Source organism: Dendrobates tinctorius, unplaced genomic scaffold (assembly GCF_039654945.1).
Source record: "Dendrobates tinctorius isolate UK_male_01 unplaced genomic scaffold, ASM3965494v1 ptg000103l, whole genome shotgun sequence".
Lineage (NCBI taxonomy): Eukaryota > Metazoa > Chordata > Amphibia > Anura > Dendrobatidae > Dendrobates > Dendrobates tinctorius.
In genome coordinates, this window is record NW_027361771.1 from 8,332,493 (window position 1) to 8,357,470 (window position 24,978).

The following is a 24,978-nucleotide window of genomic DNA, read 5'->3' on the forward strand; positions in this document are numbered from 1 at the left end:
ATAGCCACTATAGACTAGACCTATCTTCCTCAGATGACTTTAAGTTTTGGTAGATCGGTCCTTAGCACGGTGTGCTCTCCCAAGTGATTATCTCTGAAAATCTCTCAGTGGGTGCTGTCGTGGCGAAGAGAAAAAACCGGATTACTTACCGGTAATACTCTTTTGTAGAGTCCATGACAGCACCCGTTCACTTCCCTCCCTTAAGATTAAAGAATAGTACATGTGGTTCTCCTTGGTGGCGGAAAACAAGATTTAAGAATTAGCATATAATAGAAAAAGTACATGTATAGATATTTATAAATATGTATATAGGCAAAATTGACTAAAACATGGCGGCTCCTCCTTGTTCTCTGTAATCCAAACTGAGGGAGCGAGGGGGACCGCCCCATTTATCTCTCTGTAGGTTTCCTGTTCCTAGGGGCGGAGCCACTCTCAGTGGGTGCTGTCGTGGACTCTACAAAAGAGTATTACCGGTAAGTAATCCGGTTTTTTAACATGTAGTGATGAGTGCACATGCTCGGATAAGGTGTTAGCGGAGCATACTCCTGTGTTAACAGAGTACCTCTGGCGTGCCCAAAAAATATGTTCAAGTCCCTGCAGCTGCACATCTCTCGGCTGTTCGCTATCCGTAATACATGCAGCCGCCGGAAGTCGAACATTTTTCGAGCTCGCCATAGACACCTGGTTAGCATACGAGCATGCTGGAATAACACCTTATCCGAGCACGTTCGCTCGTCACTAATGAGATGCAATGTTTGAGCTCTCACAACTGGCCACGCTTTTTATTGAGGGTAATAAAGACAGATGTCATAGAAAAGTTATTGGGTGGATGCGCTTGCAGCCACTGAACGTCAAGCACTCCAGTATAAAAACAGCTTCTTTCCTCTTTGATACAGCATCCAGTTAGGTCGCCAACACTGCTGCACAGACACAGGTAACGGAGAGAACAAGCACCGTGTCTGTCACTAGCTTACCTGCCTTCACAGGGTGTGGCAGCAGGTTCCCTTTACAGAGATTATCTCCTGCAGTCAGAGATGAAAGGTACAGTGGTTATTGCATGGAGTGCAGACCAAGGTATCAGAGATGCTGAATAACCCTTTCTCTGTCCTATAATGCAGGTGAGATAGATCATCACTAGTTTACAATCTCAAACACGAACATTCCTAGAAGAAATATTCATTATGCTTTTGTTGAATTCCTACATGTTTTCTAGTAAATTACCTACCCTTCCATATCAGCATGGCAGATATTGTGAACAGCCATGTTTAAATTGGAGCTTTGTGCTTTGACCAAAAGCAGTTCAAGTTGTATTGTATCAACCTCCTGCATATTACATATGTCCTGTGTATAATTGATTCACTTTTATCGGATCAAGCTTGTCACTTACCATACATACTATATTTATCTGTGGGAACACATTTGTATGGAGAATGCTTCATTTTAGGATTTTTTTTTCCCCCATATGATGCTTAGTGCTGTTTCAGATGTCTGAGATAATTGGTTCGATGTTATAGCACAAGGCACAGGCTGGCCGCTCATCTGACCTGAGCATGATTTCTTCATATATTTCTATGAAGCTGTCACGCGCAGGTCTGGAGATGTGCGGCTAGCCTATGCATTGTGATTAGAGATAAGCAAATTTTATCAGGTCCCTGCTTATTCAGCAAGCTATAGCGCTTACCAAATAAGCTGCAGAGGGAACCCGGGATACATGGAGCGCGCCGGCTGATCAGCTGCGTCACAGTCACAATACATGCATGGAGAGCCCAACACCCAGGCTCTCCATGCATGTGTTGTGACTGTGACACATGCCGCTGCGGAGCCGAACAGTTGATCAGCCGCTCCATGTATCCGGGTTCCCTCTGCAGCTTACTCGGTAAGTGCTATAGCTTGCTGAATAAGCAGGGAATTTATCAAATTCGCTCATCTCTAATTGTGATCAGACATCGGAACATCACCGAGATCTGAAAAAAGTCTTGTGTGTAATATGTAACTCTGTGTACATGACTCTACCATAACAACCTTTGTATAAGTCACACAGCCAAAAACAGCACGCAGCTTGGCCACGTGGCACATTATCTTTACAAGTTCAGACTCCCATAAATTTAGGTTCCAGGAAATCCTATTAACCATTTTCATTATGCAGTAAAGTCTAAATACCTTGCAGAGTTGGGGATTAAAATGTGATTTCTGAATATGACCAAGTCTTTTTTAGTAGCACTTATGGTTTTGTATCCCTGATCGATACCATGAGCCACAACCCAAGTACTGTGCTATTACAGTACTCCCTATAAAGAATAATGGCAGAAAATAGGCCATTGGTCCAAAAATCTGCGCCTGATTATTCACCAAAGATTCTTATAGCGGTTGGAGCTTTATCTTCCTGCTAGAGTCTACAAATTCCCTGCTTCCTTTTAAACAGCTAAATGATAGCATTAGGTGTGCATGATCCTGCAAGGGAGCCTAGTGCATACATATGAATAAAGTTATAATTTAGACATTTCTTTATAAGTTATGTCCAAACTGGCAGAAAACAACAATGCCAGTGTCAGCAACATCATGGTTCACCTTCCCACCTATTCTTGTGATGCTTCAAAAACAAAGTACCAATTTTGCAATTAGTTTTAATTTGTGTCTATAGAGCCTTTAAAAATGGACATGACCCCATAGTAACAAACAGTGTAGAAAGACTTCTAAATCTGTCACTTATTTTTTAAATCAGACTGCAAAGGGCTGTGTTGTGGTTTATTACTATAGAGATCTAGTTCTCCACTGAAGCTATAAACTCAGAATAATGGACATAAAATAAACACACAGCTCCTTTTTGGAAACTTTAGTTTTAGATGCAATGGCTCAATAAAAAGAGTGAAGGTGGGCACAAAACTTGAGTCTTTCAAGCATTAATTAAAGGGACTGCGTCAACACACAATGACTGTTCAAACCAAGTACAGGCGCTCGGTGCATCGGGATGGGATCAATCATTTTTACACCTTCTCACCTGCTTGTTTTCCATCAATCTCCACCCTTCTCTGGCTCTATAAAGGGAAAGCCATCAATCAAAGAAAAGGGGGGCGGAGGTGTATGTAAACGATTCGCCCTGCCGTTAAGCACCGAGCCTGCGGGACTTAAGCCCCCGTCACACACAGCGATCTCACCAGCGAGATCGCTGTGTGTGTGACACTTATCAGCGACCGGCCCCCCTGCCGGGTATCGCTGATCGTCCTGGAATGGCCTGGACATATTTTTGATCATTGGTCTCCTGCTGGCCAGCACGCATCGTTGTGTGTGGCAGGCGGGAGACCAGCGAGCTGGTAACCAGCGGGTTTCTAAGCGCCGCGCGGCTCTTAGAAAACCGTTGTTCACCAGCTCCCTGCACCAACACGCTGGTATCTAATGTACACTGCGGGTAACCAAGCGACGTGCTTCGCTTGTTACCCGTGTGTCGCTGTCCTGATCGCTGTTGATCTGCCTGTTTGGCAGCTCACCAGCGATCCTGACAAGTTCATATCGTTGTCGGGATCGCTGGTGAGTCGCTATGTGTGATGGGGCCCTTAGTTTGAACAGTCAGCCTGTGCTGACACAGTCCCTTTAAATGACAATATATCAGTGATGTAAAATTCGAGCAGCTATCTGAAAACCACAGTAGTAAATAGACAGGGTGTTATTTATTATTTGTTCGTAGAAATTTGGGATCCATTGGAGTCAAAAGGCAACATTATGGCATTTTACATAGAAACTTTAGTGTTACACCACAGTTGCTGATCAAGCCATTAAGCAGTTTGGTTACAAGTACGGAATTCATAAAACCATTCCAAGAACCAGGAATGGACAATGGTCGATTGGCAGTGGCATCCAGTTAGATGAAGCAAAGTATGGTCTAATCCATATAAAAATATAGCGGGTCATTATATATGTAATATATATACAGAAGGTGACAGTTTGGTACCAATTTGTCAACAAGAAAGCCCATAGAAATGTTGCAGGACGACCGTAATTTACCTCCATCGTGAAACTGAGCCGGTAAAGACCTATAGTCTTCCCCACTTATCAGGTTTACCAAAATCCTCTTTAAGACATAAGGGAATAGGTCAAGTCTTATTAAATATATATAAAAATACTTAAAACGGCAGGGAGAAGCCCCCATATTTTAAACACCCTCAAAAAGGAATGACCCTTTTCTTCACAAATGAAGTAACACAAATGTCTTTGGGCATTACTGCCGAGAAGTGAGCTGTACAATGCTCTCCAGTACGTGACAGCTTCTCAGCGTTCTTACTGTTTCTTCGTACACTGCATTGACGCTGCTGCACACGATCTGACGCTGCAGCTGAGTGTAGCGGCACGCTACTATACCACCCAGGAGCAAGATGAACACCAGAAGGATCATCCTCATCACTACTCCGAGCCTTGATCTCTGCCTTGGTTTTTGCTTCTGTGCAGGCTTAGGCGGAATTTCTACAAAAAAAAATAATGTTATGTGTGTAAATTAGCTTAATACGACAAGTCTTCCATATAAAATGCGTCCTTCCTCGTATTTTTGCTACAGCGACTATTTAAATGGTCACTATACTTTCAGACACAAAAGTCATCTCATTGACCTACAAATCACTTTGCTACAATGGAGGAGAAGCAGCATTTAGACAACACCGAATACAGTCTCAAACACTATTTAGCCCATGTCGGAGAAAAACAGCGCTTAGTGGAGTGCTTCATTTTACCAAGTAGTGGGGGTCTCAGGATGCAGGTCCCTAATCACCAGACTTTTCACAGGTCTTTATTACATGTGAAAAGTTTCCTAAAAGTGCAGTGACATTTTAAGGTGTACCAGCTCTTCTGAGATGATCCTTATCCATGCTCAGGACACAGAAACAAGCATGGTTTTCATGGATGCTTCCACAGAATAAAACCACAATGCAAAACAAGATTGTGACAATAATGTTTATTAAAAATGGTACTTGTATTAGTATATTTAATAGCACAGATAAGGATCTGTGATCTTGTCTAGAGGTGGTCTGCAGGCTAGAGTACGGTCACATACAAGTGGACAGATACAAACATTTTCTCACAACTGCCTCTGGTGAATATACAGTGCCTTGCAAAAGTATTCCGCTGCCTGGAACTTTTCAACCTTTTCCCACATATCATGCTTCAAACAAAGATACCATATTAACATTTTTGGTGAAGAATCAACAACAAGTGGGACACAATTGTGAAGTTGAACGAAATTTATTGGTTATTTTACATTTTTGTGGAAATGTAAAAACTAAAAAGTGGGGCGTGCAGTATTATTCGGCCCCTTTACTTTCAGTGCAGCAAACTCACTCCAGAAGTTCATTGTGGATCTCTGAATGATCCAATGTTGTCCTAAATGACTAATGATGATACATATAACCCACCTGTGTGTAATCAAGTCTCCGTATAAATGCACATGCTCTGTGATAGTCTCAGGGTTCTGTTTGAAGCACAGAGAGCATCATGAAGACCAAAGAACACAACAGGCAGGTCCGTGATACTGTGGTGGTGAAGTTTAAAGCCGGATTTGGATACAAAATAATTTCCAAAACTTTAAGGAGCAAGGAGCACTGTGCAAGCGATCATATTGAAATGGAATGAGCATCATACCGCTGCAAATCTACCAAGACCTGGCTGTCCCTCTAAACTTTCATCTCAGACAAGGAGAAGACTGATCAGAGATGCAGCCAAGAGGCCCATGATCACTCTGGATGAACTGCAGAGATCTACAGCCGAGGTGAGACAGTCTGGCCATAGGACAACAATCAGTCATACACTGCACAAATCTGGCCGTTATGGAAGAGTGGCAAGAAGAAAACTTTTTCTCAAAGATATCCATAAAAAGTGTTGTTTAAAGTTTGCAACAAGCCACCTGGGAGTCACACCAAACGTGGAAGAAGGTGCTCTGGTCAGATAAAACCAAAATCGAACTTTGATTTGTTTGGCGTATGTATGTTTGGCATAAAAGCAACACAGCTCATCACCCTGAAAACACCATCCCCACTGTCAAACATAGTGGTGGCAGCATCATGGTTTGGGCCTGCTTTTCTTCAGCAGGGGCAGGGAAGATGGTTAAAATTGATGGGAGGATGGATGGCGCCAAATACAGGACTATTCTTGAAGAAAACCTGTTGGAGTCTGCAAAAGACCTGAGACTGGGACGGAGATTTGTCTTCCAACAAGACAATGATCCCAAACATAAAGCAAAATCTATAATGGAATGGTTCACAAATAAATGTATCCAGGTGGCCAAGTCAAAGTCCAGACCTGGATCCAATCGAGAATCTGTGGAAAGAGCTGAAAACTGCTGTTCACAAACGATCTCCATCAAACCTCACTGAGCTCGAGCTGTTTGCCAAGGAAGAATGGGCAAGAATTTCAGTCTCTCGATGTACAAAACTGATAAGAGACATACCCCAAGCGACTTGCAGCTGTAATCTCAGCAAAAGGTGGCGCAACAAAGTATTAAGTTAAAGGGGCAGAAAAATATTGCACGCCCCACTTTTCAGTTTTTGAATTTCCACAAAAATTTTAAATCTATTATATAAAGCTCAAGTGTGTGTATGTCCGGGATAGGCATCCGCATCATCGAAACTACAGCCACAAAATTTGGCACAGTCACACGTCCGGACCCCGAGAGTGTCCTAAGCTATGTTGTGAGGCGAATTTTTAACTCCGCGCGTTCCAATTCACCAATTTTGCCCCTATCTACATAATGGGGAAAAAGTATGTGTGTATCAAGCCCCGCCCTCATTATGATGTCAATGGTTGCCATGGCGACGCTGATGTCATCATAGGTGGCAAGCCCCGCCGCTCATTAAGATGTCATAATGGTTGACTATGGGATGGAGGATGTGTGATGGGTATATGGGCACTGGACTATGGGATGGAGGATATGTATGACGGGTATATGGGCACGGGACTATGGGATGAAGGATGTGTGATGGGTATATGGGCACTGGACTATGGGATGGAGGATATGTATGACGGGTATATGGGCACGGGACTATGGGATGGCGGATAGCACGGGACTATGGGATGGCGGATATGTATGAGTATATGGGCATGGGACTATGAGATGAAGGATGTGTGATGGGTATATGGGCACGGGACTATGGGATGGAGGATATGTATGACGGGTATATGGGCACAGGCCTATGGGATCGTGGATATGTATGATGGGTATATGGGCATGGGACTATGAGATGAAGGATGTGTGATGGGTATATGGGCACTCGACTATGGGATGGCGAATATGTATGATGGGTATATGGGCAAGGGACTATGGGAGGGAGAATGTGTGGTGGGTATATGGGCACTCGACTATGGGATGGAGGATATGTATGATGGGTATATGGGCACGGGCCTATGGGATCGTGGATATGTATGATGGGTATATGGGCACAGGACTATGGGATGGAGGATAATTATAATTTGCTATAACCACAGTTAGTTACTAAGCCCGGGCAGCGCCGGGCTCTTCAGCTAGTAACCAATAAATTTAATTCAATTTCAGAATTGTGTCCCACTTGTTGTTGATTCTTCACCAAAAATTTACATTTGGTATCTTTGTTTGAAGCATGATATGTGGGAAAATGTTCAAAAGTTCCAGGGGGCCGAACACTTTCGCAAGGCACTGTTTACACTAAAGTAGCGGGATGGTGTTTTATTAACGTGACTGCACTATGTTAATGTGTGCACTTACACAAGATAATAACATTCATACACCTAGCCAGAAAAGCACAATACGTTCTGAGAAATCCGAAACCCTTTCCCATCTAAAGCAGTCACTGAAATAGACATTTTACGTCCCTTATACCAAGTCAATACTGCATTACATCCATAGATTTCTGTTGGGCTATGGCTCAAATACCTATTCAAAATCAGCAGTGAAGTGGCTTCTGCTGTCGCCAATGGCTCCGTGCACACTAACACTACAACAAATCACTGGCCGCAGCCTCTGATCAGTGAATGTTGGAAATGTAAGATTAGCTGCAACTTGTCTGTGTGGGATGACCCCTTTAAAGGGAACCTTCCACCAGCTTTTTGCTACCTCATCTGAGAGCAGCGTAATTTAGGCAAAGAGACCCTGAATCCAACGATGTATCACTTAGTTTACAAGGTGCAGTGGTTCTTACACAGTTTTTAGATGTAGCATGGTGCACAGCTCAGAAAGCCAACGTTGCCCACACCACAGCTTTCTGTGTACAGCTGCTAATAAATGATGGGGTCCTGGTTGGACCAAGTGTCACGCTGTCATTAGTCCGCAAGTGATAATCTCCTGACGATAAAACACTCATTGTATTAAAACAACAGCAAACAGCCTGATAAGTGACACATCACTGAGTGATAGATTAAACACTCAGGCTAAATAGCAAAAACCTGCTGACAGATTCCAATTAACAAGTACAAAAATACAAAATGGTAGCTGGTGACAGACTAACTCACTGTGGTTGTCTGAAGGCTCAGTGTCTTTTTTCTTCATCTCTTGCTGAGCCGCCTGCAGAGCATCGTAGTCCCTCCTCTTCCGTGCTTTTTGTTGAGCTTTCTGTTTGCGCCGCTGTTCCCGTTCCCGATCCTCTTTCTGCCTCTGCTCAGCCTCACGTTTCTGTTTCAGGGCTACAATAAATCAAATTTCACACCTGAAAAGTGTGTCCACACCAGACACAATCCCCTTCACAACTTTATGAACAAACCTTGCTCTTCCAGAAGTTTCCGCTGTAAATCCTGTTCTTGATCAGCCTGGACGACTTTCATGTACTGCAAAACCTGTGCAAAGAAACACTGACTAGAGAGTACGATATGGGATTGACACGGCAACCAGTGTTCACTATAACAAACAAGCATAAAATCCCTTTAACCCCCAAGGTGGTTTGCACGTTCATGACCGGGCCAATTTTTACAATTCTGACCACTGTCCCTTTATGAGGTAATAACTCTGGAACGCTTCCATGGATCCCGGTGATTCTGTCATTGTTTTCTCGTGACATATTATACTTCATGTTAGTGGTAAAATTTCATTCAAATAACTTGCGTTTATTTGGGAAAAAAAAACGGAAATTTGATGAAAATCTTGCAAATTTCGCAAATTTGCAACTTTTAATTTTTATGCCCTTAAATCACAGAGATATGGCACACAAAAAACTTAATAAATAACATTTCCCACATGTTTACTTTACATCAGCACAATTTTTGCAACACCAATTTTTGCGATTTCTCATTTTTGCAACACCATTTTATTTTTACGGACCACATCACATTTGAAGTCACTTTGAGGGGTCTATATGATAGAAAATACCCAAAAGTGACACCATTCTAAAAACTGCACCCCTTAAGGTGCTCAAAACCACATTCAAGAAGTTTATTAACCCTTCAGGTGCTTCACAGGACATTTTTTGAATGTTTAAAAAAAAAAAAAAAATGAACATAACTTTTTTTCACAAAAAAATTACTTCAGGTCCAATTTTTTTTATTTTACCAAGGGTAACAGGAGAAATTGGACTGCAAAAGTTTTTGTGCAATTTCTCCCAAGTACGCCGATACCTGATATGTGGGGGGAACCACTGTTTCGGCGCATGGCAGAGCTCAGAAGGGAAGGAGCGCCGTTTGACTTTTTCAATGCAAAATTGGCTGGAATTCGATCAGACACCATGACACGTTTGGAGAGCTCCTGATGTGCCTAAACAGTGGAAACCCCCCCACAAGTGACCCCATTTTGGAAACTAGACCCCCCCAAGGAACTTATCTAGATATGTGGTGAGAACTTTGAACCCACAAGGGCTTCACAGAAGTTTATAACGTACAGCCGTACAATTAAAAAATCATATTTTTTCCACAAAAATGACCTTTTCACCCCCAATTTTTATTTTCCCATGGGTAACAGGATGCGAAAAGTTATTGTGCAATTTGTCCCGAGTACGCTGATACCCCATATGTGGGTGTAAACCACTATTTGGGCGCATGGCAGAGCTCGGAAGGGAAGCAGCGCCATTTGACTTTTTTGGCTGGAATTGGACGCCATGCTGCGTTTGGAAAGCCCCTGATGTGCCTAAACAGTGGAAACCCCCCACAAATGACACCATTTTGGAAACTAGACCCCCCCCCCCAAGGAACTTATCTAGATGTGTGGTGAGCACTTTGAACCCCACAGTGCTTCACAGAAGTTTATAACGCCCGGGCGTGAAAATAAAAAAAAAAAAAATCATATTTTTTCCACAAACATGATCTTTTAGTCACCAATTTTTTTATTTTCCCAAAGGTAACAGGAGTAATTGGACCCCAAAAGCTGTTTTGCAATTTGTCCTGAGTAGGCTGATACCCCATATGTGGGGGTAAAACAGTGTTTGGGCGCATAGCAGAGCTTGGAAGGGAAGGAGCACCATTTGACTTTTTCAAAGAAGAATTGGCTGGAATGGAGTTCAGACGCCATGTTGCGTTTGGAGAGCACCTGATGTGCCCAAACAGTGGAAACCCCCCAATTCTAACTCCAACCCTAACCCAAACACACCCCTAACCCTAATCTCAGCCCTAACCCTAATTGGAAAATGGAAATAAATACATTTTTTTAATTTTATTATTTTTCCCTAACTAAGGGGGTGATAACGGGGGGTTTGATTTACTATTTATGGCGGTTTTTATGTTTTGCAGCTGTCATACCCTAAGACACTTTTTATTGTAAAAATAGTTTTTGCATCACCACATTTTGAGAGCTATAATTTTTCCGTATTTTGACCCACCGAGTCATGTGAGGTCTTATTTTTTGCGGGACGAGTTGACGTTTTTATTGGTACCATTTTCAGGCACGTGACATTTTTTGATTGCTTTTTATTCCGATTTTTTGGACGCAGAATGAACAAAAACCAGCGTTTCATGAATTTCTTTTGGGGGGTGCGTTTACACCATTCCGCGTGCGGTAAAATTGATAAGGCGATTTTATTCTTCGGGTCAGTGCGGTTACATCGATACCTCATTTATGTTTTTTTATGTTTTGGCGCTTTTATGCAATGAAAACAATTTCATATACAAAATAATTATTTTTCCATCGCTTTATTCTGCGAGCTATAACGTCTTTATTTTTTCGCTGATGACGCTGTGTGGCGGCTCATTTTTTGCGGGACAAGATGACGTTTTCAGTGGTACCATGATCATTTATATCCTTCTTTTTGATGGCGCGTTATTGTACTATTTGTTCGGCGGTATGATGATAAAGCTTTAATTTTTGCTTTTTTTTATTTTTTAAGGGGTTCAATAAAGGGGTTAACTAGTGGGACAGTTTTATAGGGCGGGTAGTTACGGACGCGGCGATACCAAATATGTGCACTTTTATTGTTTTTTTTTATTTCCCAAAAATTAATTTAGGGAATTTTTTTTTTTTTTTTAAATTTATGTAGCTATTTTTTTATAAATTATTTTTACACTTTTTTTTTTTTTAACTTTATTACAATGTCCCAGGGGGGACATAACTGTCAAGTGACAGATCGCTAATCTTTCACATCACAGATCGCTGTGACAGATCAGCGATCTGTCACAGGCAGTGCAGAAGGCTTCATCGTGCCTACGCTTTGCAGGCACTGTGGAAACAAGCCGGCTCCCTGCAGGCCTCCGCCGACATTTTGGATCCGGGGACCTGCAGGGAAGAAGACCCCCGCAGCAGCGCTGCACATTGCGCTGCTTTGGGGGTCTCAGGGAAGCACGGAGGGAGCCCCCCCTCCCTGCTGATGCTTCCCTAAACCCCCCGGTACACTGCGATCGTGTTTGATCGCAGTGTGCCAGGGGTTAACGTGTCGGGGGCGGTCCGTGACAGCCCCTGACACATAGTGCCGGGTGTCAGCTGTGATAATCAGCTGACACCCGGCGCGATCAGCCGCGCTCACCACGTGAGCGCCGCTGATCGCTATGACGTACTATCCCATCCCTGTGAATTAAGTCCCAGGGCACATGGACGGGATAGTACGTCAAATGGCAGAAAGAGGTTAAAGGCATATCCAATACCTCTCAATATCGGAGGAAGATGGAGTGGTGAGGAGCTCTTTAGTAGTAGCCACTTGCCAGGTCTGGCAGGTGACCTACATACGCTGCCACATCACCAGAGCTTCTCTGGTTATGGTGTGGCAGCAAGAGGTACTAGATAATGCCTTTTAGGAATCACATATATTGCTTTGTAGACTACCAACATCGATATTATAGTATTCTACAGGCCTAAAGAGACGTGTTAAAAAAGTGTGCCAAGTTAAGAAGTTGGGATAGGAGACATCTTTCTGGTCTCTGGGGGTTCGTCCGCTGGCACCCCCTGTGATCCACATAAGAGTTCTGAAGAGCCCCTTATGAATGGAGAAGATCTGAATATACTTCTCCTTCACTACTTACAGGTCAGGCTCCTCAAAGCCCCATTCTCAAAATTGGTGGAATTCCCAGCAGTCTTGGGAAGTTATCTCTTATCCGATTGATAGGGGACAACTTCCTAACTTGATACAAACCTTTAAGTTATAAACCTATAGAACATAGCTCGTATTATTGTCTATCTCATCTTAAAATAAGCCATCTATGCCCCTATCCTAAATGTAGAGCTTTTTACTCACCATCTGGGCACACTCTTTACACTGCTTTTCATCCAGGCAATCTCCAGCAGCTTTGGCCAGAGCAGGGTTCAGGGGATTGTCCTTTAAGTCCAACCATTTTAAGCTCTATGTAAGAATAAGAAATGACACAGTGTTCTAGCATTACAATTGTGGTTTAGACACTGTAAACTTAGCACGGAAATCAGTTTCAATTTTTGTATGTGCTGGACCATGTGAATTCCCCCCCCCCCAAACATGAATGAAAGAAAATGGAAACGATGTTCTCCTTCTATACAGAGATCAATCACTGGTCTTTACCTTCAGCTGAGCGAAGGTGACAGGCAGAGCTTTTAGCCGGTTCTGTAGCAAATCGAGGTGCTGTAGGTTCACCAATCTACCAAATTCTGATGGAAGTTGTACCAACTGGTTCTTGCTGAGATCCAACCTTACAATGTGAGTGAGAGAGCAGAATTCACCCTATAAAAGCAGCGGAGATATTAGTACACCACGGTAGATTACCGCCCTATATTGTTTCTCTTTCTTCAGCAGACATACAGTTCACACAACGTCAGTTGTCACTCAGTAATTTCTCGCGATGCAACAACTTACCGGTAACATTGTCAGCTTGTTACAAGAAAGATCCAACACTGTCGCCTTGGGAAGAGCAGCCTGAGGGCAGAACATGGAAAACGGATCAATAAAAATTATTCCAACTCATAGACGAATATTCTATAAGACGAGCTCATGTATACAGTGCTGACAAAAACTACCCAACCACTCCCTATTTCTGCCCGTAAAGGTTTCATACGTATTCACATCATTCTAGTAGTGGCTTCTAAAGATTTTTCCAATATACTTGTAAATTTAAAAAGGAACCTGTCACTCAATGTATCCTGACCAAATCACAGGCAGCAAGATTCAGAAGATTAGCAAGTCTAAAGGGCCTGTCACACTAAGCGATATCGCTATAACTTGTGACTCTATAGCGATATTGCTAGCGATATCGCTGTGTCTGATACTTACCTCCGACCCGCTCCCCCGCTGGTTATCGCTGATCGCGCGAGAACGTCCAGGACTGTTTCTCGTCGTCAGCTTCCTGCGGCGCTTCCTGCTGTGACGACGAGCGATGCTTGGAGCCGGGCGGGAGGACGCAGGATCGCCTGGTGTGACAGGTAAGTAGCGACCACCGTCCCCAGCGATGTCGCTGGTGAGATCTGCCTGTGTGGCAGCTCACTAGCGACCACTTAGCGATGCACCAGCGATCCTGACTGCGTCATATCGCTGGTCGGGATCGCTGGTACATCGCTAAGTGTGACAGTACCTTAAGTCAGATCTAGAAGCCAGCTTCCAAAGATTGGAGTCAGCAATGACCCCAATAATCGAAATAGAGCCCTAATTAGAGCGGTATTCTGGGAATAAATTAGCACCTATCCACTAGATAGGAGATAACTTCTGGATTGGTGGACTCTGAGTGTGTCCTCTGTGTGAATGGAGCTCTGTTGCATATGCGGACTACTGCCAAATTTAAGGTCAATGACACTGATGAAGACTGCAGACTACAGTTGTGGCCAAAAGTTTTGAGACTGACGCAACCTTTGTTTTTCACACAAGAAGAAATGCTTAGAGCAAGACAGGGAGGGGGGGAGCAGGTGAATAAGCCCCGCCCAGCGGACCGGACAGCGGCAGTTTACATACATCTGAACCGATATAAAAAAGGTATTTATGCATGAAAGGTGCGGGGTCAGGGGGAAGCAAAAGTACTAAGAGAATCCTTATGTGACGCACAATTGAATGATATAATTATATGATATCTCAAAAAAGGGGTGACAGATTCCCTTTAAGCTATAGGAAAATGGGAGGACTGTAATCTCACAGATCAGACTTTGTCCTCTAATTAAAGGTGAAATTACAGTCATAGTGATCTTCATGAGCACTGTCTGCAGTCACAAACGACTGGGCATTTCTAGAAGTAAGCGTGGAATACCAGGAGATGTGAATGTCGGTGGGATGGAGCGCAGTTAGCAGGACATGTCAGACGAGTAGACTGGGCTTTCAGTAACCTACCAGGTCCCGCACTGGGATTTCACTCAGATCGCTTAAACTTAAATCCAGCTCATTCCCATCCAGTTTGTCCCTCAGGTTTCCGGCTTTTCCAGCAGCTCGTGACATCTTCCTACATAAATGGAAACATACAGGTATCATTTAAAGGGGATGTTCCCCCCAGGACATATAGTTAGACGCAGTCAGGTATGGAGAGGTGGACACTAGTGATGAGCGAACGTGCTGGGATAAGGTTATCTGAGCATGCTCGGGTGCTAACAGTATCTTCGGCGTGCTCGAATAGGAGTCACCGCAGCTGCATGTCTCGCGGCTGTTTGTTAGACACTCGGTTAGCACATGAGCACGCTTACCCATCACTAGTGGACACGGATAAGTATCTTTCAGGTTTCTCTGGGAGCTCTAAAATTCACCACACATTTAAAAGACAGTTCTAAGGAGGAATATTTTCCAGACTTAAAAGACCTGTGTCAGCACAGAATTGTCGGGGTAGCTATAGAGGGAGGGCTAAATTAACCCTTCACGGTTGAGCTAGTGATGTCCAAATTATTCCACAGAGTGTTGCTAGCAACTCAAATGACCACACGGAGACGGGGGGTCTCTGTACGGGAGGATCGAGACAGATCACCAGTCCCCTTTATTTTAGTCACTTCTTTTATAATCTTTTGCTTAATTATGCAAAGTTCTCAACTACCTATAGCATCATGGTAATACTTCACTTTATTACCCAATAATAATGCAAGAAAACCGGAAACTACATATATGTCCGTATCCAAATAGAAAGTAGTATAATGGCATATTCTTCAGAGTTCTACACCCCCGCCTCCCTTATCTTTGTACCTGATGAGAACAGTCTGGTTTCATGACAGCCCATGCAAATTATAAAAATTTATCTTACAGCAACAAAAACGGAGAAACGAAACCTTCAGAGAATGGACAAAACGAAACTTCAGCTTTGATTTTAGTTTTAACCCTTCACAGAATGACTGTTCAAACACTTGTGCTTTATGGCCGGGCCAAGCTTAACTATACATTCCCACCTGCTTGTCCCCCTCTCTTCTTTGATTGACAGCTCTGGCTTCATTGAGACAAGAGAAGGGAGGAGAAAGCTGGAAACCAAACAGGTGGGAAAGTGTATATAAGTGATAGGCAGTGCCATGAAGCACTGAGGGCCTGTACTTGGTTTGAACAGTCATTCTAAGCTGACACAAAGGGTATTCCTGTGCACAGGATAGGTAGCCCAACAATCCCATGAATGGGAGTCCCAAAAGTTTCCTGTGTAGATAGTGTGACCACTGCTCCTCTAGATAAATGCGGATTACCGTACATACGGCACAGGGATCTTTGGCACCCTCGCTGCCGGGACCTGTAACCGGAGTCTAGGTGGTCGGACCGTCCCTTAGTAGTTACATATAACAGGTTATAGCCCTCCAAGAAAACACTATCCTGAGGGTATGGCGTTACATGCTGACAGCCAAGGGTCCCATTTCTGGTGCCCCCAGCAATCCCAAGAAATCAGTGCTCTGCAATCCTGTCATGCTAGACCCTGGCTCCATTCATTGTCCTCTAGGCTTTATGGAAAATCGCTCTAAGGGCTTAATCAAGCCAGACATTAGAGATCGCTGAGATTAGAATGAGGGATATGGCTCCTTACTGAGCGCCCCCTATACAGGTCTCTGCTGTGTGACATGCAGCCACAGTCGCCATGTAATCTATGTGTATGGCCGCTCATCCTCCCATTTCAGCCCACTCACAGTCTCCCTGCCTGTATAACACGACAGCGGCTCTCCCTCGTTCCTCCCTGTGCAGCTCAGCACCGGCTTCCAGATCCACGTCACATCTACACTGTCCAAACCAACAAGACGGGGGCAGGATAGACACAACATGGAGGGAGGAGAGGTGTGGACACTGCCACCTGCTGGTCGGAGAGTGCAGCGCCTGGAATGCCCTGCCCTTACTGTAAATACTGGAGCTGCTGCTACGTATGTTGTCCTAGGGAACCAGTGAAGGAAATCCCACATGAAGGAACCTTTCACTGTCCGCAGGCCATCTTTACGCTTCCACACTGTTAGGTATAGACATTATAGCTGTATTACATTGATACTGCCACAGCCGTGGCTGCATCAGCGCCACCTAGTGCTAAGGCTGTGTGACTGCTGGGTGCATTGTGCAGACTCTTTGCCATCTATACATATCTATCTTTATGAACGTTTTCCAAAACCCCATAGGGGCCAATCACAGAGCAGCTTTCATTTTTTAAGAGCAGAATAAGAAATGAAAGCTGAGCTGTGATTGGTTGCTATAGGCAAAAACGTAAGTATGTATACCCCTCACATGTAAAGCGCCATGGAATAAATGGCGCTATAATAAATAATAAAGCAGAGGCAGCTTCATAAATGTCCTGATGAGCTTACCAAAATGATAATGACGCCCCTGCCATACAAAGTCAGGACAACATGAGCGTCTGGGGGTCCCTCAAATGGATTTCCTTTCAGAGTTGCCGACTTCTTTCTCAGTTATTTTCCTGACAAAGGAACCCAGAATCACAGTACAGTCCAAATTTTTCACCAACATACACAACACCCCTTTTTACAGATCATGCCCCATAATACAATGTCATTTATTTACACAGACTAACATCCTAAAATTACAAGGATTTGTCGCTAACTTAAAAAAAAAATGTCAGCAGAATGTGAAACCCCCCCCCACAAACTTCTCATTTGTTACATACCCCACCTTTCTAGTACCTGTTAAATAGCAATGACATGCATTCCATCACTTTTGCTGCCTTGCAACTGAAAATTGGTGGGAACCAGCAGACTGGCTGGGAATATATAGTTACATTCAGAAATATTCGGACAGTGACACAAGTTTTGGCATTTTAGCCGTTTACCAAAAAACATTCAAGATACAGTTATATAATCAATATGGGCTTAAAGTGAAGACTTCAGCTTTAATTTGAGGGTATTCACATCATAATTGGAGTAAGGGTTTAGGAACTGCAGCTATTTAATATGTAGCTGCCTCTTTTTAAAGGGCCCAAAAGTAATTGAGCAACTATCTGAAAAGCTCTTTAATGGACTGCATAGCTTATCCCCTCATTTATGCATCATCATTTAAGCAGGTAAAAGGTCTGGTGTTGATTCCAGTGTGGTATTTGCATTTGGAAGCTGTTGCTGTGAACCCACAACATGCGGTCAAAGGAGCACTCAATGGAAGAAAAATAGACCATCATTAGGCTAAAAAAAGAAGACCTGTACCAGTTTTGGTACGTTCTGCAAAAAGGAGAACACTGGTGAGCTTGGGAAGTCAAAAAGGCTTGGACTTCCACAGAAGACAGCCGTAGCAGATGATCGCAGAAACCTTTCAATAGTGAAGAAAAACCCCTTTGCAAAATCCACCCAAGTGAAGAACACTCTCCAGGAAGTGTCTCAGTATCTAAGTCTGCCATAAAGAGAAAACATCATAAAAGCATATATAGAGGTGTGGTGTATTGACCACTGTGTCCGCTAGGGGGCGCTGTGTGGGTGTCCCACGATGGGCGGATAGCCATGTCCAGAGTGGTAACAGGAGCAGGGTGCTAGGGTGCTAAAGGACCGTTATGTATCCCAAGGTGGGTGGCCTTGGGATGAAGGCTTGATTATGTGCTGATCAGCAGAGCTGATCTTTCGTACCAATGTGTTAGGGAGAAGCCTTCAGGTGATTGTTGAGATGGGTGGGATCAATCACCTACAAACCCACCTAGGGGAGGGTGTCTAGAACGCCATAGTAAAGTATAGGTGTGTGAATGTTTGTAGGACCTGTGAAGAGGTCATAGCCATGTGATCCGGTGTGCGTGGCTACGGACCATATAAGGTGGCCGGGGTAGGTCACATGAGTGAATGCTGGGACCCGGTTGGTCCGTATGGAAGGTCTCGTCTGGCTGACGTGGCTGCCTTCCTGACAGCACGTGGAGAGGCTGTGTATAATGGCTGCATATGCCTGAGAGTTCCCAGGGAGAGGGAATAAACATCTGCATGGAGAAGCAGCCATGAGGTAACCCTGACAGGGGATATAACTCTGAGGCTAGAGAGCCTGTGTGCTGGACATTGCACAACCTGTGTGACCACAGGATAAACAGAGTGAAGCTCTGTCATTGATGCTATGCTGTTTATATGAACTTTCTGTTGCTGTTGCTTTGGTCTATGCTGCATAATAAACCGGATGGACTGAGTTATGTTGAGAAACCTGTGCCGGACGCGATTTATCGGCTGCCTAGCGTGTATTCCCTACCTTAATGACAAGTGCTACCTTACAAGAGGGTTCACGCATAGGACATCAGAGTCCCTAGCGTGGTGATATCATCGCACTCTGACGTACTGTGCGTGCATCGGTGCCATAACATCAGCAAGTTGGTCTGTCTTGGCCTTGCCGTTGGACTCATCAGGATCCGGGATTAGGTGAGTATATGATGTTTTTTTATTTTAATTAATATATAATGTAACTGTAGTGGCATCATAAACAATGGGCGACACTTATACAGTGTAAAGGTTACTGCTGGGGACCCTGAAACAGAGTTGGTGGCCCTCATACATCATAGCGACTACTGTGGGGGGCCCTCAAAGTGTGGGGGCTATTATACTGCATGGGAGCTAATGTGGGGGCTAATGTACAATTTGAGGGTTAATACTGGGGCAGTATTTCAGAGTCAAACATACCTGGCTTAGATCATACAGTCAATGTATGACACATGCTGCTCATGGATCATGCTCCGTGACTATCTGCAAACCACTAGTGGCATGGGCTACACTTCTGTGCAAGCTCTGTTCTACAGTATGCTTGGAATATATACTGCTGAGCAAATTTGTAAGGCTAAGTTCACATTTGTGTATATGCACTTTGCGTATCATCTGCATGAGCAAACACATGTCAAAACGCATGCGAACGCTGCATTTTTTAATCCGCATCATCCACCAGCGCTTGCATGCGTTTTGACATGCGTTTGTATTTTTCATGCGCAAGCGTTCGGATGCTGTTCCAGAATTTCCTTGACACAAGCCACGTCCAATGGGCATGTGTCATGGAAATTCTGTATATATACCCTTGTACAGATGAAATCTTCATCTTTTGCTGTTGTATCCAGCAAAGATGGATCTTCACATGGAGAGCTTATATGGTAATCTGGATTTGGATTTGAACTTGGCTTATGCGTTTGCTGTTGCTTGTTATGAAGAAAGAAAAAGAGAAAGACGGAGAAAACGTTGGAATCGCTACTGGCAACACCCCATTGTTGAAGTCAGAGAGCGCTGTGGAGCCTACCACTCCTTGTACACAGAGCTGCATGCAAACACTCAGAAGTTTTTCAACTACACCAGGATGTTACAACAGAGCTTCGATGAGTTGCTACAATGTGTCTGAGGATCCATCACCAGGCAGGACACACAGCTACGTCGATCCATTCCTGCTGAGGAGCGTCTGTTGGTGACCCTGAAGTACTGTATGTAATGTTGAAAAAGAAACTCCTGTCACTAATAACCCTAACCCCTTAAGCATTGTACTGATTTTTGTTTCTCATTTTTTGTTCCCCAGATTCCTGGCTACTGGAGAGACCTTATCTTTACATTTCAAATTCAGGATTGGAGTGTCCACGCTCTCTGGGATTGTTGGAGAAACATGTTGTGCTATATGTGAAGTTCTGCATGAGGAATTCCTCCCCCCAACCCACAACTGAACTGTGGATGCAAAATGCATCTAAATTCCTGGAAAAATTGTAATCTTCCTAACTGTTTGGGGGCTGTGGACGGCAAACACATACGGATTAGGAAACCTGCTGGAACTGGATCCGAGTACTTCAATTACAAGAAATATTTTTCTATTGTGCTAATGGCTATTGCAGATGCTGACTGTAGATTTGTTGCTGTGGACATTGGCTCATTTGGACGAGGAAATGACTCACAGACTTTCAAAAACTCTTCCATGGCCCGATGTTTGTATCATAATGAATTTAATTTTCCACAGCCACGACCTCTTCCCAACATGAGATGAGGCCTTTCAAATGTGTGCCAACCTCACAAAACCGTATTGAATTCGGGACTTGAATCACACCAAACGGATTTTTAACTACCGACTGACAAGGGCACGAAGAACTGTGGAGTGTGCCTTTGGTTTGCTGGCATCTAAATGGCACATTTTGGGGACACCCATCAATCTAAAAACTGAGACCATTGATGAGGTTGTAAAAGCTTGCATTGTTCTGCACAACTACATCATGGATAAAGAAAAACCCAACTTCGAACTTGATGAACCTGTTGCTATCACATTGCCAGATTACCAAGGTCACCCTCTGAGGACTACAGTGGAAGTTGCCCAAATGAGGGAAAAATTTGCTGCCTACTTTGTTTCTGACATTGGACGTGTTTCATGGCAAGACCAAATGGTACAATCTGCTTAAATGTACCTGTAATGTTATGTACCTTTGATTGTTAAAATGTACCTGTAATGTTATTTACCTTTAATGTTTCCTGAAAATAATAAAACACCGCTAGCTAAACCCCTGTTCCAAGTTGCCTAAACAATACAATACACACAAGTGTGTGTTTGTGGCGACATCACAAGTGTGTGTGTTTGCAGCGATGGCGCATAAGTTGTGTGTGTTTGCGGCGACAGCGCATAAATACACAAAGAAGAAAGAGTGATTGTGAAAACAAAATTACAATTTTATTTAACAGAAAAGAAAAATTAACGGGGGATTTTAAGAGGGTGACATATGGACCTGGGGGGTGTGGCGCTTGGATGACTGGATACCACGTATGGATGATGAAGGGGTTCCTGCGTGGGGTCTGGGAGGTCAGGGCTGGGAGTTGACACACTAGGGAGAGACAAACTAGAAAAAAGACAGATTGGAAAGTGAGGGTGGAGGTGGCATGACAGTTTTTTTTGGGGGGTACGTTTGCTGCCCCTAGTCTTCCTGATACCGTGCAGCTGTTTGCTCTTTTTTATCTTTGGGAGGGTGGGAGTGGTGGCAAGAGCATGGCATCCAGGAGGACTAGGCATGGTGGTGGAGGAAGAAGGTTGTGCATCTGTACTAGTCATGGTGGTGGCAGTAAGCCGGTGTGCAGCAGTACTCGTCATGGTGGCGGCAGCAGACAGTTGTGCAGATGGACTCGGCACAGTGGCGGCAGCAGACAGGTGTGCAGATGGACTCGGCACGGTGGCAGCAGCAGCCTGTTGTGCAGATGGACTCTGAATCGTGGTGAATCTGCTTAGTGGTGGAACAGCCGGAAATGCCATGGGTGGCTGTGTTAAGAACTGTGTCTGCTGCATAACCTGAAAGTAAGCAGCATTGCAGGCCTGCATCACAGTTAGCTGGAGATCAGGCGTAAGGTGTTCCGACATGCCCCGCTCTATAGCATTAAAAAAATGATGTGCCGGTCTCTGAAGGTCAGCTTCCATGTGGTCAAGGCGTCGGTGGACATCCTGGAAAAGTGTGGCCATTTGTGCGAACCCACTTTCCACTCTGTCTCCAACTGCCTTGAGGCCATTCTGGAAGACCAAGCCTAAGTGAATAAACTCGGGCATGAGTGGCCTGTCACAGGCCTTCTGCCACTGGCGGTAAGACCCAAAAAAAAAAATTGGCAGAGGACTGTGACAGGGGAAGACCCGAAGGACCAGCTTTGCTGCAGTGCTGCCGGATGACTGGGACTGTTCAGTGTCTGGTCGATGAAGGGCCGCTCCAACCGAGGACGATCCCAGTTCGGTGGTGCTGCTCCAGGATCTATGTGGAAAAGAAATGAAAAACATTAGAACCAAAAAATAAACATTATAAAAGTGCCAACATATCCTGCGGAATAGAAGTAATCATATCAACATATCATTTGGAATAGAAAAATTCAGACGGAATGCAACACAAAAATACTTTCGATGACAAACCACAAGCCTCAGGAAGGACAGCAGGACAGCACGTTGCGTTCGCCGGACCCTGCCTCACACCTCGAAACGACGCATGTGTACACATCCGCAAGCGAACGCATGCAAAAGCATGTTCATGCGTACATCATGTTAAAGATAGGTACGCATGACGCATGCGAATCAATGCGGATGAAATGAAGGGCGCACAGAAGCAAATGTGAAGCCAGCCTAACAATGTTTTGAACGTTTGACTTTCAGGCTCCATATCTCATCATTCACTACAGTTTCTAATTTGAGACTACAATCATCTTGGCTATCTCAAACATAAAACATAAATTTGACTTACAACTATTTAGCATATTATTAGTTATTAATGTATCCAATAGTGTCCATTTTTAGACAAGCTAGGGCACTTCCAACAATGTACAACTAAAGTTGGACTTATGTTAGATACTGTCATAAAATAAGAGAACCATATGTATATATATAAAATTGAATGTATGTGTGTATCACCAACCAATCACAAAGCGCCTTTCATTTCACCAGAGCTGTTTTAAAAGAGGCTGAGCTGTGATTGGTTGCTATGAGCAACAGTTTTCCCACTCGACAACACCTCAGCAGACACTGACATGGTGGGAGAAATCTAGCATCCCTGGGAACATAAGCTCCCAGCCATTGTCTGCCCCACAGAAAGGAGCAGAGAGCACATGACAGAAATGAATCCCCCCTCCCGTGCCCATATACCCATCACATCTTCCCTCTTAAAGGGATGTCCGGTATGAAAGTTAGGGCAAATCCCTCAGCGCTCTGATACTGACCCCAGGCCTCTCTTAAAGGGATCATTGGTATGGAAGTTAGGGCAAACCATCCAGCGCTTTGGTTTTGACCCCAGGCCTCTCTTAAAGGGATCCCTGGTATGGAATTAAGACCGTTCCACTCAGCGCTGTGGTTCTGACCCCAGGGTTTCTTAAAGGGATCATTGGTGTGGAAGTTAGGGCAATTCCACTAAGCACTCTTGTTCTGACCCCAGGATCTCTTAAAGGGATCACCAGTACGGAAGTGAGGGCAAATCCACTCTGCGCTTTGGAACTGACCCCAGGCCTCTCTTAAAGGGATCTCCGGTATGGAAGATATGGCAAATCCCTCAGCGCTCTGACTCTGACCTCAGGCTTCTATTAAAGGGATCATTGGTATGGAAGTTAGGGCAATTCCACTCAGCTTTCTGGTTCTGACCCCAGGCTCTCTTAAAGGGAACCCCGGTATGGAAGTTAGGACCGTTCCACTCAGCGCTGTGGTTCTGACCTCAGTCTCTATTAAAGGGATCATTGGTATGAAAGTTAGGGCAAATCCACTCAGCACTTTGGTACTGACCCCAGGCCTTTCTTAAAGGAATCTCCGGTATGGAAGATAGGGCAAATCCCTCAGCGCTCTGATTCTGACCTCAGACTTCTATTAAAGGGATCATTGGTATGGAAGTTAGGGCAATTCCACTCAGCGCTTTGGTACTGACCCCAGGCCTCTCTTAAAGGCATCTCCAGTATGGAAGTTAGGGTAAATCCATCCAGCACTCTGATTCTGACGCCAGGCCTCTCTTAAAGGGATCCCCGGTATGGAAGTTAGGACCGTTCCACTCAGCACTCTGGTTCTGACCCCAGGCTGATGGAATGATATGGGATATTAGAGGTAGTAGTCCGGTGGCTCTGGCTGACGGGATGATGAGGGATATTAGGGGTAGTAGTCCGGTGGCTCTAGCTGATGGGATGATGTGGGATATTAGGGGTAGTAGTCCGGTGGCACTGGCTGACGGAATGATGTGGGATATTAGGGGTAGTAGTCCGGCGGCTCTGACGGGATGATATGGAATATTAGTGGTAGTAGTCCGGCGGCTGTGACGGGATAATGTGGGATATTAGTGGTAGTTGTCAGGTGGCTCTGGCTGACGGGATGATGTGGGATATTAGGGGTAGTAGTCCAGGGGCTTTGGCTGACGGGACGATGTGGGATATTAGGGTTAGTAGTCTGGTAGCTCTGGCTGATGGGATGATGTGGGATATTATAGTGAATGTGGCTATGCGGAGTGGGCAGGGCTATACACTCAACTTTATATATATAGATATAATTATTATAATTTGTTATAACTAACCGTAGTTATTTACTATGCCCGGGCAGCGCCGGGCTATTCAGCTAGTATGAGAATAAAAATTAAACAAGAAACAAAGTGCCCAGTAGGAGGAACTCCAGTCCTATCCAAAAGATAGCGAAGTATCACAATTACTAATGTATGGGTGCCTTGGGTTCAAACAAAAATCGTTTATGAGTTGAGATGGGCGAATCCGAACAGTAAGGTTCGGCGTCCATACCGAACACCTACTGTTCGGGCACGGACACCGAACACGGACTTCACCAGAAAGTCTGTTACTGTTCGGGTTTGGCTGTCCGAACATCGGGTGTTTGACACGCTGTC

At 44.3% G+C, this 24,978-nt stretch overlaps 1 protein-coding gene across 3 annotated transcripts; it reads right to left on the reverse strand.

Moving 5' to 3' along the window:
* Nucleotides 1–3,646: 3,646 nt before the first annotated feature.
* LRRC59 (leucine rich repeat containing 59) lies at nucleotides 3,647–16,604 on the reverse strand. Of its 3 annotated transcripts, none has more exons than XM_073588042.1 (8): nucleotides 16,586–16,604; nucleotides 14,634–14,742; nucleotides 13,179–13,238; nucleotides 12,888–13,046; nucleotides 12,591–12,695; nucleotides 8,709–8,781; nucleotides 8,461–8,631; nucleotides 3,647–4,455 (listed from the first exon to the last, which is right to left on the reverse strand). In XM_073588042.1, exons 2-8 carry the CDS (start codon nucleotides 14,736–14,738, stop codon nucleotides 4,214–4,216), a joined length of 915 nt encoding a protein of 304 aa, XP_073444143.1. In that variant the 5' UTR covers nucleotides 14,739–14,742; nucleotides 16,586–16,604; the 3' UTR covers nucleotides 3,647–4,213. The 3 variants fall into 3 exon arrangements, with proteins under 3 accessions (XP_073444143.1, XP_073444141.1, XP_073444142.1); XM_073588040.1 differs by lacking the exon at nucleotides 16,586–16,604 and adding an exon at nucleotides 16,382–16,538; XM_073588041.1 differs by lacking the exon at nucleotides 16,586–16,604 and adding an exon at nucleotides 16,393–16,528.
* Between the last annotated feature and the right edge of the window lie 8,374 nt (nucleotides 16,605–24,978).